At 38.6% G+C, this 17,806-nt stretch overlaps 1 protein-coding gene across 1 annotated transcript in view; it reads right to left on the bottom strand.

Moving 5' to 3' along the window:
• The window catches only part of LOC133528881 (LIM/homeobox protein Lhx1), a 93,772-nt gene that overhangs the window by 40,120 nt on the left and 35,846 nt on the right, over positions 1–17,806 (bottom strand). Inside the window, 2 exon segments of the mRNA XM_061866370.1 lie at positions 2,585–2,803; positions 3,301–3,458. Of these exon segments, the coding sequence (XP_061722354.1) occupies positions 2,585–2,803; positions 3,301–3,458 (377 nt within the window).

The following is a 17,806-nucleotide window of genomic DNA, read 5'->3' as shown; positions in this document are numbered from 1 at the left end:
TTTTGAAAGTTTTATAAGGAAATTTAAAGGTCACTTTTTAGAATGTGTGTTGTTGGAGCAAATTCACAACAAACGGGTTAAAATTACTCTGTTTATTTTTTGAAATCAGCTTGCAAAATAGTATTTATTATCTGGAAAAAGTAATTTGATACACATTTTGTTTTGTTTCATCTATTATTTGCAGAAATAAACTTAATTCAATTCAAACTACTTACACTATTACTCGTATCATTTGTTAAAATATATAGTTATTTTGCCAAGCATCAAGCTCCGGACGCTACTATTCTAATCCATAAGTGGAAAATAACAGCTAAGTCCTTTTAGAAAATTCCAATTTTAAAATGAGACATTCGACAAACGCCGCCGTAAATAAAGCTGCGTTCAAAATCAAAACTTGCGAGTCGGGTGCGTTCGTTAATAAGGATATTTATCACGTCTGCGATATTCAATTTGCGAAAGCTATGACGGAGTGCTCGTCATTTGTTATAGTTCTAAGGTATTTGATTAAGTGTTAATACTAATAAAGCTTAAGGTGAAGTAGGTTCAGAAAACGGATTTAAAAAAACTCGTATAGCTTTTTTGGATCACAATACGGCTGCCATAAATTTAATTAGCATTCTTGAGACCTTTTTCTACGGACTGCAGAGATTTTTGAATTCTGAGTTTTTGACTTTCGAATGATAGAAAAAAATTACGAACATATGTTTAATAAATTCACTTTAAAAAATTATAATAAATTTAATCTTGCACAAAAGCTAAACATATGACAATTATTTCTAATAATGAGCAATATTATGAGATTACTTTGTTACACACAGAAAAACAAAATTAAAAAACATGATATCCACGCGGCGGAGCACGCAATTCCATCTCGCTCACGCTTACGCCCAGTAAGAGTGAGAGAAGAACACGAACTTTCTGCCCCTTAAGTTTTTTTTTTTATAAATGTCATGAAAAACGTTTTACCAAATTTTATTTGTTATCAATGTCATGAATATGGGAATATATTTAGTAAACATACAATTAATCAATAAATATTTATCAATAAAAATGGCACGAAAAACGTGGTTGTCGTTGGAAGCAAGAACACAAATATTGATTAAAAACACAAAATAAAGAAAATTTACAATAAGTAAATAAAAAAAAAAACAGGTTAAATATAAATTGCAACTATAATATAAAATAAAATTGCAATATAAATTTTAGTCTAAGCGTTAAGTTGTGTAAGTCAGTATTTAAAAATTTGGACATTCGGGTAAACATCAAGACCTGCAACCAGCAAGATTTTTCAAAACACCCGCGCCGAAAGAAAAATACTCAACTTCTATAATATGTAACGGTTATTTCCTATGCTGTCACATTTCATCGAAAACTGTGTAACAGTAGAACTTGTTATATTGAATTGAATACCTATTCATGAACTGTATAAACGGCGGTGCACCCACACTACTTTCAATTCACAAAGCAGTTGACTTGATCAATTTGTACGTCAAATTCGATTGAGCACTTTCAATTCTGTAATTGACGTTTGAGTCCACATATTCGGTATTTTTATATGTATATATGTTAACTTTATTGTAGGTACATAAGACAGATTAAAAATACAAACATAACAAATCTATGTACAAAGGCGAACTTATCGCTATAAGGCACTTGTTCTGTTAACCTTTACTAGGTGTTTCTTTTTCTTGGTTTTTGGGAGGATTGAATTGATTGCATATAATGACAATAATAAAAATAAATAAGTAAAAAGTTTTATTTTATCTACTACCTATGATGTTGATTTTACATCCGTAAGTAATGGATGAATCAATTTCTTTTGCTCTGGTTGCCATGGTTACGTTTCCTGGGTCACTCAAATTATATTCTGTCTTTTTATTCCGTAGACTTAAATGACATTTCATGTGGTACTAAGAAATGTCATGTCTTACATATGAAACGTCATTTTAGTCTACGGAATAAAAAAAAACAGACCTTAGATGTGTTGAAATTTTGGCTTTTATTATTGTACATTTTGTCTATGGTTTTTTTTATTGTCTATTTTTATTAGTTTCAGTTGTCATTAAGACTTTGTACGAGAAACTAGCTAGTTAGTTAGTTGCTCTAAAAAGCTATCGAATTCTTAACAACATGTCAAACGTGAACAAGACCTATTGTCAAATAACAGTTTCGAATGAATCACACTAGACTTATCTTCGAAAACGCGTAGTGACACTGTGAGTGGAGTGTGCTTTGATAGACCAACAAGTGTGGACACGACCAGTGCAAAGCGAACGCAGCCGACGCGCACGAATGAAAGTAGACCGAGCGCCGTCTACACAACACAAGATCCATGTAACTGCGTCGAAATATCGGGAGCATGAAAACAATACAATAGGTAATCAATCTATATCCCGGTCAATATAAGTCTATTGCCAAATGTCTACAGACTATTAAAATATTTCTATTTAACCTTTTCACCGCCAAAAACGTCGACTGACGCGTGCGGCAACAATCCAGTAGCAACCTTCCTGCAAGTTCACGATGACATGATAAGCGTGGCGTTCAAAGGGTCGAAAATCAACCTGTATTTATAAAAACTGACCTGTATAACCCTCATCGGAAGCCCAGTCTCCTTCGCCAGCTGTTCCCTTATATGCCTCGTCGGCTTCGGCGTCTGCGAAAACGCTGACTTTAAGATCTCCAACTGCTTGGCTTTGATCGTCGTTCTCGGACCCCTCCTCTTCGACCCGCCGTTGCCGTCGTCTGGGGACTTGTTCTCGGCCTGGGAGTCCCGGGTCTCCGGGTCGCCGTCCAGGGACCCCTGGGAGAAGAGAAATAACTGAATGCGACTATGTGGTCGGGTGCTGGGGAGGTTTGGAAGAGATGGTGGAGGTATTGTTAACGTTATAAATGCTCGTAAGGTAAATGTGGGGCAGACCGGCATATAACATTTTTGGTTGAGTCGTTGTGTTGTGAGTTAGTGAGTAGAGCTTCATCTTTTTACTTAAACCACGTTTGTTCTTGTCTATCATCTTGACCTGCGTTTGTCAGAAAGAGACAAAACATGTTGAGATGCTAGCAACACTCATAGTACCCACCTGGTCTTCTGCGTCATCGTGCGGTTTCGCGTCTCCGTTATGCGAGAGCTCAGAATACAGTGCCGGATGCGGTGTGCGCGCTGGACAGGACTGCCTGGGTTATCCATCCTCCTCTTACTTAAAATACGTTAGTCCCTGCCTACCACTTTGACTTCTGTTTGTCCAAAAGAGTCAAACTGTAGTTCCCTTCAACCATGCCAGCAACATCCATAGTACCCACCTGGTCCTCCGAGTCATCGTGCGGTTTCGCGTCTCCGTTATGCGAGAGCTCAGAATGCAGCGCCGGGTGCGGCGCGTGCGCTGGACTGCTCGAGTTGTTCGCTGCGCGGGATTCGTCTTCCTCTTCGTCGTCCGAACCTGAGCCTAGGAGTGAGTCCGCTGTAACAATTAAAGTTAAAATTTTAATGACACTGAAAATTTTTCGCTGACATCGTACCAGAGAAAACTTAGGATGACCATGATCATGATATGACACATCAAAATTCAGAACCAAATTGTCTATGGTAACTGCAACAGACTGTGGTATCTCTGCCCTGCTTCTTGTAAGTGCAGTACTTACATGAAAAGCATCGTTGAAATAAACAACTTAATCGAATAATTCAAAGAGAAGAAAATAAACAATTGCATGACTTTTTCCGTTTGAAAATTACTGCATTTGTTGTTAGCACGGCATTCTGTGGTCTAGCATACCTGGTAACTGTTTATAGTCAAGAAAATCTACCATATACACCTGTACCCCTAGTGTAAATAAATTCGATTTCCAAACGTGACGTACGCGTTTGCGTTTAGTCTCATTTTGTATTGGATTTCGAAAGAGCGCGCCAAGCGGGACGTTTTGGAAACTCAAAATCCTATACAAAATGAGACTTAACGCAAACGCGTTCGTCACGTTATGATGTCGATCAAAGTTACACTAGGAGTACTGACCAATTGCCGTAGATACTATAAAATCATACCAAGTTAAGCATAAGCGTGTGAAAAAGTTAACCTGCGATTGCAATCATTATAGCCCTTATTGCAAAATCTGCTCAAATTTTATTCATATTAGTAGTGTACGCTACTAACTGACTAATGTTTTTAGCGTAGATAAAACATCCATCATTCTCGCACTTTCATATTTATGTTTCAGAATATGACTAACGTCTTATCCACGGCGATAAACGATAAAAACGAGCCATGTGTGCGCTGTAAAATTATATATTATTTTGTCATATTTACCGCATTGAACATTGTAGTCATGCTCACATGTAGTTTGCGGTGACGAAGGCGGGGCTGGTGTTGGCACTTCAATTAACATGTGAGGTTTGAGTTCGTTTCAAAATGCACAGGTACACAGGTGTCATAGGTGTGATATAAGTGTGTTTACGATATAAAAGTATAAGTATAAGTAGGTACGTGGAATTGGTAATTGTTATCACCTGCCAAGGTTAACGAAAATGAGTCGTTAATTTTGTATAGAATTTGCATACAAAGTGTAGATAAACATTTTTATTCTAGAGTGCAGTTTGTTGACGGATTGTAACGTATATGCGGAGTGAAATCTGGACGAAGTTTGGAATACGTAAAAATAAAATAAAAAATCTCAAATTATATCTAACTGCCAATTTAAAGCATATAATATATTTGTCAATTAATCCGGTAAGTTTCATGAGAATTGGATTCTTTCTTTTCAAATTATGGTCAGTCTAGAAGCACACCGTTACGAAACTGTATGTAATTTCTCCAGTACTATTTTCCTATGGCTGAAAGCGAAGATAGTGGAACATTTTGTGGAAGCGGGTTAGAGCTGAAGGTGTGTTTATAATTTTTTTTTGCGTCTTTTTTCTTTGCAAAAACTACCGCTAGAAATTCTAGTTCAGGGAAACATACCAGCATTAGCTAGTTTTCTGGGAGAGATCGATTAAAGAAAATGAAGGCCCTTTGAGTCACAAAATCTGGCATTCAAATGTGTCAGTAAAACTGTTTAAAAATATCTTGAATATACGGGCATTGACAAACGTTCACGAAAGGTTAAGCCTACCGTCTCCGAAAATAAAGAAATAGCTCTGAAAATCCGCGTACGTCATTTAGTCAAAAATGTAAAAAAAACAGCTGTTTTTGCATTATGGGGAACTAACTAATCAATATAATATGTGGCTTAAAATGGAAATTCATGGCAAGGTAACTATTATTTTGAGAATACCAGTGGTTTTTAAACAAGTTTTCCTAAGGAAGATAAAATTGTGACAAAAAAAAATACCAACATTTGTGTTTTCGACAACGATGGCTTTAAATACCATAACGTTGTTAAATACACATGAAAATTAAAAAAATAACTATGTTGTTTTTATTTAATACGACATTGAGTTTTGTCCAAAATTAAAATCATTTTTTCATTTCACTCTAGGTGGATTACAATTTTGTTGGTAAATTTTACCTGAATGCATGTATGTGCCTAAAATTATATTCTGTGAAAACATAAGCACCTACTGAAGTAAAAAATGTCTAAAACATTATAATTTCATGTCATCACTATTCATTAGAACATTAAATAAACTTTAATGACATTATTTTCCAATCATAAGCCTAACTGCTCTCATAACCAGAACCCTTTTACAATTGGATTGAACCTATCAAAAAGTAATCGCGTGCCCCGGCTAAACTAAATAAAAATGCAATTTCTGTACCCCAAAGACGGGGGCGGAATTAGCCGCAAAAACAATTACTTACCTATCTCGAGTCTGTTCAGATGAAAAAAGATACAACTGACAGGAATGAAATACAGTGATGTGTTCTTCTGAGTTGGGATTTTTAAAGTGATGCTGGTGGCCCCTACTTTTAGGAAGATAGAGGTAAAATTTAAAGGAATAATTTCTACGGTGAAATATTATTTTTAATATGTTTACCAATTTTCGGCAGGGCTTGGAAATTTTGACAATTAGGAGGAATATTTATAATATGACACGTGACACAGCTAATGTATAGTCGAATCGAGGCTACCTAAATAATTGAAAAATCTAAGAACATCTCTTTGATCTCAAGGAGTAAAACGTCTGGAACGACTTCATCTCAATAGCAATAGAATCTACTACTATACTAAAACTACTTGTACTTGTATTTTTTGTGCGTTTTCTAGATTTGATCCTAATTTAACCTTCCTATAAAACAAATGGCGTTTATAATGACTCTCCACAAAGGTACAAAGTTAGCTTAGACGAACTCGTTTTTTTTTTCAATTTCAAACAAACTGGCCAGATGCCAAGACTATGTTCATATTTTATTTTTAAATATTGCCTCCAACCAAACTCGAAGTTAGGCACGTACTCGTAGTAGGGGCGCGAAAACCGTTTACCCTCGACAAACACTGGGGTCGCAGATATAAAATATTTGCGGCCCGGAGAGGGCACAGCTGGCTGTCTATTAGCTATACCTATCATTATTCATTACATGGTAGGTACCTATAATATAACCTAACCTAATATTTAGAAAAATAAATTGTTGCCAAAAAGTTTCATGAAAATTCGATTTCAATATTTGCCATTATCATGATTCAATTGATATTATTAGTCGATTTCCAGTTTTTTTTTGCAGGTGACTGTGTACTTACCTAAATATTAAATAATATGCAAAACGGACTATTTTTTAAATATATCAATGTTCACGAAAGAATGAAAGTCTTGCATAGTCATAGAAATAGTTACATAAGACTAGATTTTGCTTGGTGCGCGGGGCCCGTGGGCCCCGCGGTGTGCATGGTGCTGTAGTTGGTATTGTTGTTTTTGTAGTTGGTGCTGTTGTTGATGTTGTTGTTGATGAGTTATTGTTGTAGGTGCCGTTGTTTGAGTGAAAAAGTTTGTTTTCCAAAGGGAAGAAGTGTTGCAGTTGTACTTTTGTTGCGCGTGCGAGCATGCACTCGGCCTTGCGTATGTTGTTATTAATATTGTTGTTTATGTGTTGTTGTTGTAGTGTTTGTTGTTGTTGCTGTTGTTTAGGTGTAAAAGTTTGTGTTTTCCAAAGGGAAAAGGTAAAGCAATTGTACTTTTGCTTGCAAGGAATGGTCCGCGTGCGAGCACGCACTCCCGCAGCTCGGCCTTCGGCCTCGCGTGCTTGGGCGATCCAATGGGACGCTCCGGGCCTTCGGCCCTACGCGGAGCTCGGCCTTCGGCCTTCGCAATATAGTTACTTTGGGGGTTGAAGGGAAGTTGGAGCGTAAACACGACCCAATAGTAAAAGTGTCTTGACAAGCTCACGTCGGGCCTACGGCCTTCGGCCTCCGGCCCGCCGTTTCGCTTGTCTAAGACACTTTTACTATTGGGTCGTGTTTAAGCTCCAACTTCCCCGCTGGCGAACTTCGAAGGGGACGCTTCGGGCCTTCGGCCCTACGCGGAGCTCGGCCTTCGGCCTTCGCTAGCCTCGACGCTTCGCCGTCGGGCCGTCGGCCCGCCGGCGCCGCTTATTAAGACAGTTGACTTGTTGCCGGTTCGCTTTATAACTTTTCCCGTTATTTTTGTTGTTATTAATATAAAGAAGATTTGTTTTCCAAAGGGGAAAGTTAATGCGGTTGTACTTCCGCTTTGGGCCGCACTCTCGCAGCTCGGCCTTCGGCCTCGCGTGCTTGGGCGATCCAATGGCACGCTCCGTGCCTTCGGCCCTACGCGGAGCTCGGCCTTCGGCCTTCGCTGGGTTTCGAAGCTCAGCGTCGGGCCTTCGGCCCGCCGCTTCGCTTATTAAAACAGTTAACTTGTAACCGGTTCGCTCTATAAATGCATTTTTCCCGTTATTTTTAGTATAAAGAATATTTGTTTTCCAAAGGTGAAATGTAATGCGGTTGTACTTCCGCTTTGGGCCGCACTCTCGCAGCTCGGCCTTCGGCCTCGCGTGCTTGGGCGATCCAATGGGACGCTCCGGGCCTTCGGCCCTACGCGGAGCTCGGCCTTCGGCCTTCGCTGGGTTTCCAAACTCAGCGTCGGGCCTTCGGCCCGCCGCTTCGCTTATTAAGACACTCGGGGAGGGTTGGTTTCGCTTCGGGAGTAGTGCGGGAATTTGGAGCTTAAACACGACCCAATAGTAAAAGTGTCTTGACAAGCTCACGTCGGGCCTACGGCCTTTGGCCTTCGGCCCGCCGTTTCGCTTGTCTAAGACACTTTTCCTATTGGGTCGTGTTTAAGCTCCAACTTCTCCCTCTCAGGTGACGCTTCGGGCCTTCGGCCCTACGCGGAGCTCGGCCTTCGGCCTTCGCTGGCCTCGACGCGTCGCCGTCGGGCCGTCGGCCCGCCGGCGCCGCTTATCAAGACAGTCGACTTGGTAGAACGCTTGGGAGCACCGTACGCACGCAGCTCGGCCTTCGGCCTCGCTTTTAGTTACTGGGGGTTGCACGCTTGGGGGTCGGGGTGAAGGCTCCGGGCCTTCGGCCCTCCGCCGGGGTCGGCCTTCGGCCTCCCAGCCTGAAGCTCGCCCTTCGGGCTCGCTTAACCTACTTGGAAATTTTACTTTGCCCCTGTCCGCCGCCATTTTGGATTTTTCCAAAAAACTTTTTTTCATATGGTAATCTTGGCCCCCCAGGCTCGCCGCATGCAAAATCTCAGCGCGCTCGGACCAACATTAAAAAAAGAAAAATAAAAAGTCGGCCATTTTGAATTTTTTTTTGATGCAGTTTTATTTGTCTTGGGGCCCTCTATGACATTTGGTCGAGCACCCCCCACCTATCACGCACCGTTTGAGAGTTGCCATACAAAAGTAAACTGGCCATTTTACCGCCATCTTGGATTTTTTCCAAAATTTTTTTTTTCCGTACGAGTCATTGGGGCTCCGAGATACCGCGACCAAAATATCAGAGCGCTCGGACCTTTTTGAAGTTTTAGAAAAAAAAAAAGTCGGCCATTTTGATTTTTTTTTTTCTTATTCAGATTCCACTCGGAGCCCTCTATGACATTTGGTCGAGCTCCCCCGACCTATCTCTCACCGTTTAGCATGTGGGGGATTCGAAAAAAAATCCCATACAAATTTTTTTTCGAGCTAAAAAAAAAAAAAAAATTTTTTTCGAACGCGGGGGCCCATATGTACCCACATACCGGTTCTCGGCGCTCTCGGACCGTTTTGAAATTTCGGCGCCATTTTGAGTCGGCCATTTTGAATTTTTTTAAATGCCATTACATTCGTCTCGGGGCCCTCTATGACATTTGGTCGAGCACCCCCCACCTATCTGTCACCGTTTAAAAGTTGCCATACAAAATAAAAGTGGCCATGGTGTCCGCCATCTTGGATTTTTTCCAAATTTTTTTTTTCCATACCGATCTAGAGGGCCCCGAGATTCCGTGACCGAAATTTGAGCGCGCCGGGACCGACTTGAAAATCGGCCGCCATTTTGAATCCGCCATTTTGAAAAAAAAATGGCGGCCTCCGAAACCGCCCAGGGTCCTCTGTGACATTTGGTCGAGCACCCCCCCACTATCTCCCACCGTTTAGCCGGGCCGTCAAACATTTTTCTGTCCCGATCCGGTAGACCGAATGTCGGATTTTTCCGGAGGTCACCGGACCGCCCCCTGTACGACCGTACCAAACTCGAATCCCCCCCGCGCCTCCTTCCGGGAGAACAATTCGTGTCGATTAGTGTTCGGGCTGCAGCTTTATATAATATAGATAGTTAACATAAAGGTCGACTCTTTGGTACTCTAGATACTGAATTTTAATAAAATTCTCGTACAAAATTACAGAATCTAATCAAAATTCACGAGCCTCCATATACTACATATGTAAAACGTTTTTTTTTGTGGCCATACCGGCACAGCCCGCGGCTACAGCCAACATCTGACACGGCGCGATGAGCTTGTCCGAGCGCCGATATGCGAACAACTGACAACCCTACGAGCTCCGACAATTTATTTATTCAAATTTGAATTTGGAATATCGTTGCGTTTTAAACGAAGTTAGGGTTGTTACGGCTAACTTTCAGCCAGTAATGCAAGTTATGACGCTATGATTGTATGCTCAAATTTTAAGTGAAGATTTGAAGAGTAACGTACTGAAATTCAAACTTTGATCTTGTTTAGCTATTCAGATCGTGGGGGTAGTTTATGCATAGTTTATTTTAAATGTTTTTAGGTACCTACCATTCAAGCATTCAGGGTTTAACTACAATCAGCAATTAAAACTGATTATTGGGTATACGGGCACCTACCATCAGAAGATATAAGCATTCGACATGTTGGTAAGCCCGAAATCTCACTCGCTATTTCTTATTTGTGCCAAAATACCTATCAGCAGTAGACCTGAACCCCTGCCGCGAAAAACCAAAATACGTTATCTGCCTTTCGATCACGCGAAAATAGAAAAGAGAAACGAATTTTCCTTTTTCGCCGTCGGTCCTCTTTTTTTATTAAAGCATCACGAAAATGACGTCAAGTTCGACCAAGTGAGTCGCTGTTCTATTAGAATAGTCAAGAGGTTAGTAGCTTCGTAGCGGAACGTCATTATGTTTTCGGAAATCTTTTTATCGCGCCGCCTAATTTGGCCTGTTTCCCCCCGATGACTTGCGCGAAACACGCAAGTCAGCGCAAGATTAATATGCTCTGGTATTCCGTTATTCATATTTGTGGCTGGCTGGTAAAACGGCTAATGTCAGAAGCAGAAATGACTTTTGCCAAAAAAATTTTTTTAGGTAATGTCCTGATGATAAGTGATCCTAGAGTCCGTGTAAGCGAACTTTGAACCAACTTGAATGTAAAAAAGTAAGGAGACTACATTATAAACGACATATTTTCATAGAAATTAGACATTAATTATGATATTACTATACTTTTTCATGCCATGCAGATTTCGGTTAGTCCGACTCTGCCACAAGCGATTGCTGTGTTTATGGCTGTTGAAGGTTATTGTAAATGTGTTTGTGTCTAACTTATTTCATGATATGAAAAACAATCGGTTTACACGTATTAGGTGAATAGTATGGGCGACTGTGACGTAAAAATTTGAAGAAGATAATTTGAATTGATGACATCATGAAAATCATGGCCGTTTTCAAGGGCGCGATTTTAAATATTAGAGAAGTATGAACTGAATCCACTATAATGAATCATGTATTACATTTTTTCTTATATATGGTTTTCATACGATTTGGAAATGCTGAATATGATTAGTTTTTATCAAATTATCACCAATAAAGCTACATCATAGTCATATTTATAACATTTATGACAGCCATGAATTGTACAATAGTTAAACGCCATGGATTATACTAAAAGTTATGCCGTTCTCGAGAATGTTCTTCGGTCACTATGGCAAATATTCTCGAGCGAAAAAAATCCCCACACAAAACGTAGAACGTTCTCGAGAACGGCACAACTCTAATTGTAGTTGGTATCTATTTTTGTAAATGTCCTAATAATAGGAAGAGTTTTTATTAAATGTGATCCACACCTAGTTAACTTTAGTGATGTGACACTGTGTGACTAACATTAGGTAGGTAATGTTTGTAATGTAACAGTAACACTTGGAAACATTGTTCTATGAGGGATGAAACTTAAGTAACATTCGGAGACTTGAAAATGTTCTAACTAGTCTATGCCATGACATCATAACACTATAATTACTTGTACCCTAAAACTTGAACAGTTTTTCTCACAGGCAAGTTTGCCCAAGCCCTCGAAGCCAAGCGTCCGCGGCCGAGGGCCCTCAGCACCCTGTTCCGCCGTCGGCAAACACTACACTTAGCTCGAGTGGAAGATCGGTGTAGTAGGTAAACAGATAGAGTATTTGCAAATATTGATGGGTTGTTTTTAATTTTTATTGGGTAAAAATAAAACAGTTACGTTTGGTGTTCAGTTTGCACATCCTCAAGTGTGTTCAATGTCAAGTGTTTAAGAAAATGATCATGAAAAAAAATTAACATGCTTAGGTACTTTTTTTACCTAATACTTTACATGTTTTTTTGGTGGCCAGAATCGGAGTTGACCTTTAAATACGTAGATATCTTTTTGTTTTTGTGTAAAAATAACCAACCTAGATTAAGAAGTTATTCACGATAATTCACATAATCACGATGAACAATAAGTCCTTATTCGTTTGATGAAAATATTTATATAACACAAGATTCCTCCCTCATCCTGATTAAAACACGAACATTTCTTCAGGAACCAACTCCAAAGCCTTACGGCCTGTTTTACATTGTTTAGTTTTAAGTGCGAGTTACTTGCATTAAGTAGCAAATGTATGAACTCGCACTTAACTCTAATCAAAGTATAAACGGGCCTTCACATAAAATCTCCAGAATTCGAAAATCGAACGATATTTCATGGCATTGGCAGTTGGCACCAGCGAACGCACGCCCCAATTTTAAAATCAATTTTAAACCGCCCCCAAATAAACGACTTCCTTTGTCCCCGTCGTAGTCCCTAATCGAATTTTGGCGGGAAAACGGTCCTTTTATTGTCGAATTTTCAATTCAAACGCGAAACGAGACTTTGATCTGGGTTCAAAACGATTGTTTGTGGCTTCTTTATTCGGAACGATTACTACCTATTTTCCATTTCGTGTGTGTTTTTTTAATGAAGTTGTTCGTATGTAACTTCACATCAAGAGGTATGAAGGTATACCTATTCTTTTTTTTCATATAGCAACCCCACTTATAGTATGTCATTAACATAACATATAGTATGTCAATCCATTTCTATCAGTAGACAAAAGCAGCAATTTAAAAAATGTAGGCGCGAAGGGTTATCGTTTCATAGAAAATTTAAATTTCGCACCTTTTTCTAGTGAAATAGTTGTACCTGAACCTTGGTATACATTTTGCAAAAATTTTGTAAATTACTTGCCAATACAGTAGAGGCAAATGAAAGGTAATATTGTAGTTAATCCTTTCATCCCTCACATTTTCTGCGGCATATACTTAGCTCACATTAGTAAACAGTTCAAGTTGGGTACCAAAATGTGTATATCCTATAATAACTTTTAAAGTTAAGTAGCTTTTTATTATATCTTTTAAATATTGTTCAGTTCAATTTATTTATAGATTAAGTCTGAATGTCCTGAACCTATATTGTATTGTATGTTTTAAGATACTGAAATAAGCTGTTCTTACCTATAATTAGACAATGAACCTTTTGTGCCTTTAATTTTACGTAGGCTATAGTCGGCCAAACAACTTTCAGTAACTTTCAACTCAAAGTAAGTATCTATGGGACAAAAACCCTTCGCACCTATCTACATTTTTTAAATTTGCCGCTTTCCTCTACTGACCGAAATGGCTTGACAGACTTTAATTATGGACTTTAGTGCTGTATTGTCTGTTGTAAAAAAAAGATGTGTGTACCTAAACTGTCTATGAAGTTAAGAGTTATTTTATTACCCATTGAGTGTTATTTTATACTCATAAATTACTAGAGGATAGTGGGGCGGTTCAATGGACACTGAAATTTTATTGCAAATGAATGAAATAAAAGCTCTACATTAACTTCACCGCGTGTTAACTAACGTTGAGATAATCTCTGCCATCTCTTTAGGTCCAAGAAAATGCTAATAGACACTCAAGAGCTATTAACAATTCAATCAGCGTGATTCATGAATAATTCCACCAAAATATTACCACTATCTCAACATCTCTAACAACCTATTAGCACTGAAAAAGTAATAAAAATCAGTGATTATTTTGTATTACAAGCATATTAAAGTTTGTTATTGCGTGTTTATGGGGCCGACCGTTAATTTGAGACCACCATCTTAAAAGTAAAATAAGAAACCGAAAGATAAGGATCTAAGAACATAAAAGATATGGGAACCTTTGTGGAGTTGGTAGCCGCTTCATATATACGGTGCTCATATAGACGTGGAGTCACGCACACTGGGCCGGTGTCCGAGCACACATCGAAGGATACCGTACGCACACATGGGACGGCGGATTGTGATTGGTGAAAGCGGTGGCGACGGGCACGCCTTCTTTTATCGATGTGCGCGGAGAGCGTGCGTGCGAAACATCGGTGTATGTAAAAGTAGTGTATAGAACGACAGACGGTGTTTTGGGCTGGTGAAATTGTTTTTTTTTTCAGTTTCGGGCAACTCAGTGTTGAAGTCATTTTGATAATATCCTTTTTTTACAGGATAATCTCAACTTTTAATTTAATCTGGTTTATGGAAAAATGACAATTTGCATAACAAGTGCGAATAAGTTTTTTGGAAAACTAGTTGTGAGCGAGTTCTGATAAATGTCTCTTTTCTTCGTCAATTTCTAAAAACCGATTTACACAAGACACCAATGTTAGACAAACTTAAATTATTTCTTAACTTTTAAATGAATAAATTTTAGAACGGTAGCAATTTAAAGCTTTTGTTTATCCAACGAGATAGCATATTTCACATTATTATATTAATCAATAACCAAATTATGAAACCATGCAAGTTGAATATTCTACCAATTTTTTATTTTTTTTTATTCAGCTTCCCTGTTTCTATTCTTTACTTAGACCTAAGTACCTATTAGTTTCTTAAATTGATCGACATTACAACACACTTTGTTCACTAAAACACCAGGCCTACGCTTAGTATTTAATAAAAACTAATCATCAAACAGTTAATTATCCAGTCTTCCCCACAACAACCCCAAAGCCAACTTACAACACGCCGACTTTTTTGCTACCACAAAACGCAGTCGGCATGACTTGCAACTTTGCAGTCGTCTGATTCGTGACTTGCTTTTTGAGGTTATGTACAGAGTATGTGAGTTTTTGAGGTAGCCGTTATATTTTGTATGGGAAAAAACGCACAAAAGGCTGTATTGCGAGTAATGTATAAGGAGTGGATTGTAGAGTTTTTGTTAGAACGATACCTATGAAGGAATAAAAAACTAATATTATATAATTTATGTATAATATTACGATTTTATACTTATACCGACTACCCATCGACATTATTTGAATAGGGAAGAATATGACTACTTAAATATAGGTAGGCGGTAGGCACAAATAGTGAGGAAGAAATATCATAGGTGGTTTACGCTTTCAACAAAAAACGAATTTAGAAAGTAAAATTGTTAACGTAAATACCTTATTTTCAGTTTAAAACGAAATCAGATCAAGCTATTGTATTTTTCAATCTCGATGCGTAGAGTAACAGAAACCAAGGGTGTCTTCTCCATATTATTTTATAACCTAAACACGCCATCGAGTTTGCTCTTTGCATGTCATTTGCAACTATGTAGGGTAGAAGTAAGGAGAACAATGTGCCGAACAGTGGCGCCACAATATATCGCGAACAAAATTTTTGACTTTATTAAAAAAAAACAAATCACTGACAGCGCACTTCACTCTGTCAATAACGTGTAAGTTCATGTCATGTCTTTGTGCTACCCTAGCGCCACAGAAGAGATTTCAAACTATTATTCACAGCTGCCAGCTGGACACTAGAAACAGTTCTCCCATAAGAGATTGTTCTACTTACCTCCCCTCCATAATTTGCAATGTCAACGTGTAATGTCATTTTTTTATGAAATTTACGACGTTTATAATTATAACAACACTTCCTCATTTTGTTTTAGGTATTGAAGTCGATAGAAGGTCTGCTTAGACGGATTCTAATACTTTTCCTAGAGCATCCTCGTGCGTCTAAATACGTACAGTGGCAAAACGCATTTATACAACGATCATACCACCGATATTAAATTTTCAAACCCACAAGCATCGACACAACATTATTTATTCAATAACACCATAATGATATACTACGGCAGGTCAGCGAAGCACCCCGGCAAGCACCGGCTCCTTAATTCCATAAACAAAGAAAACAACATAAATAACACTTATTCAACAGTCGAACAGCAATCTGTCAGCGTCCAACCGCCATTAGGGACGCCATGTTGATCTAACCATAGACAAAATGATCTAACATTCTATACACAATGGCGCGAAAGCAGACAAATTAGGCAGCCATATATCGCGGTGAAGAATTGGATGCAGGATAATTATTTTTTGGAGGTAACGAGATGGGTATGGCAAATAGGTTATTGATTGAATAGAACTACTTAGGTAAGAAGAATAAAGAAGGAATTCCTCATTTCTACCAAGCAGTTATGAAATTGATTTGAACTTGTGTGGATGTGGTCCGGTTGCCTTATCTACCTACTACTTACAAGCCAATTCGATTTTTAGTTATTCGATCTTTTTCAGATTTCATACTGTCTCATCAGTATCATATTGAAACAGATCGAATAACTAAAACTCGAACTGGCCTGTTAGACAGAATCGAATGTAGGTTTGATATTGAGTATAATTATCGTCGGTTAAACGATAAGAATCATTATGGTGGGTGTTTTGAAACTGATATATATTATTTAGTCAAGTAACAGTTGTCAAGTCCTTTACTGATAAGCCTGGCTTAATTTTTTTGGAAACCGGTAAGATGTAGTGCAAAATTATTTTAAAATTTAGGCAACCTGGTGGTTATCGAGTTGTTTAAGTGACCAGCCATAAGGAAGCACTAACCTACGTTTTTCTTCATGCAAAGTATGATTCAATTTTTTCTCCGAAAATTCTACGCTTCATCGTTGATCGCAATGATTCATAATTCACAAACTCAGCAAAATACAAAGAATTCAAAATCGCAGAAAACTTTACTGTAATCCGACAAACAGAACTTGTACTGACTGACAAGAACCAGGAAAACTATACTCATCCCTTTCTTTTGGGTGCTAGTACTAGCGTAAAACAAAGACAGTATGATTATATCTGCCTATGTTTGAAATGAGACAGACCTGGGCCAAATTATATTACAGAATGTCTTGTATGTAAACGTGAAAAGCACAGCAACATCAAAACAGATATCAATTCCAGACGACACTGTACCGTGTACGAGCGGCGCCGTGACCGCAGATCGTGACCCTCCGAGATTGCGCCCGCGCTGGTGCGTGTGCGGTGGCTTTATTTACTTATGTGTGTGTTGATTATGTGAAAGTTGGGGATTTTTGATTGGTATTATCTTTACCTGAGCTTTATATGCCTTACTGATGTCGGTAAATACAATCAGGAGAAGTAACTTACTTAGTTGAGTAGTACGTAAAATACAACTTTATTGTTAAGAAAATTAAAAAAAAAAGTAAAACTGATTAAGAAAAGGATAAAATAATATATCATCCCGTTTTATATGCGCTAGCAACTGATACGTTTCAAGTCGGTGCCAATCCAAATCTTAAAAGTGTCAACTCGCCGTCAACCCGAATGCAAACCCCGGTGTAGTTCGATAAGAAAGAAAGAACCAGTATTGTAACTATTTGGCTTGGAACCGACTTCAAACGTATCAGTTGCTAGCACATATAAAACGGGAATACATTTTTATTTTATCCTTTTTGAAGTCAGTTTTACTTTTTTTTTAAGATATAAAAAAATTCCATTTTTAGTTTTTCTTACGAGTCATGCATCATTCTGCAAGACCCGTTCCTGTCTGACCAAACTGTCATGTCACTAAAATTTTTTTGCGCTTTGGGTACGTTTCAAAGTCAGAATCTGATGCCATCAAGTTTTGAAGAGTTGGACCTCATGGAACCCATCATCAGAACTAGACCTTAATACAAATGTTCCTTACCACCAGAGCATACTTGCTTAGCAAACACAACTAAGAGGGCAAATCGCCAAAAGTGAAATAGGTATGCGTTATTAATGAGTCCTGTTCTGGTATCATCAGCAGCTCCATTTCATCAAATGGCACTATTTTGTATGAAAATGTTCCCTTGGATTCCTCGTGACTCCCATCACCAGAACCGGGTT

The sequence above is a fragment of the Cydia pomonella genome, chromosome 20 (genome assembly GCF_033807575.1).
Source record: "Cydia pomonella isolate Wapato2018A chromosome 20, ilCydPomo1, whole genome shotgun sequence".
NCBI lineage: Eukaryota > Metazoa > Arthropoda > Insecta > Lepidoptera > Tortricidae > Cydia > Cydia pomonella.
The sequence above is the reverse complement of the archived record's forward strand: the minus strand, read 5'-3'. Positions and strand labels throughout refer to the sequence as shown.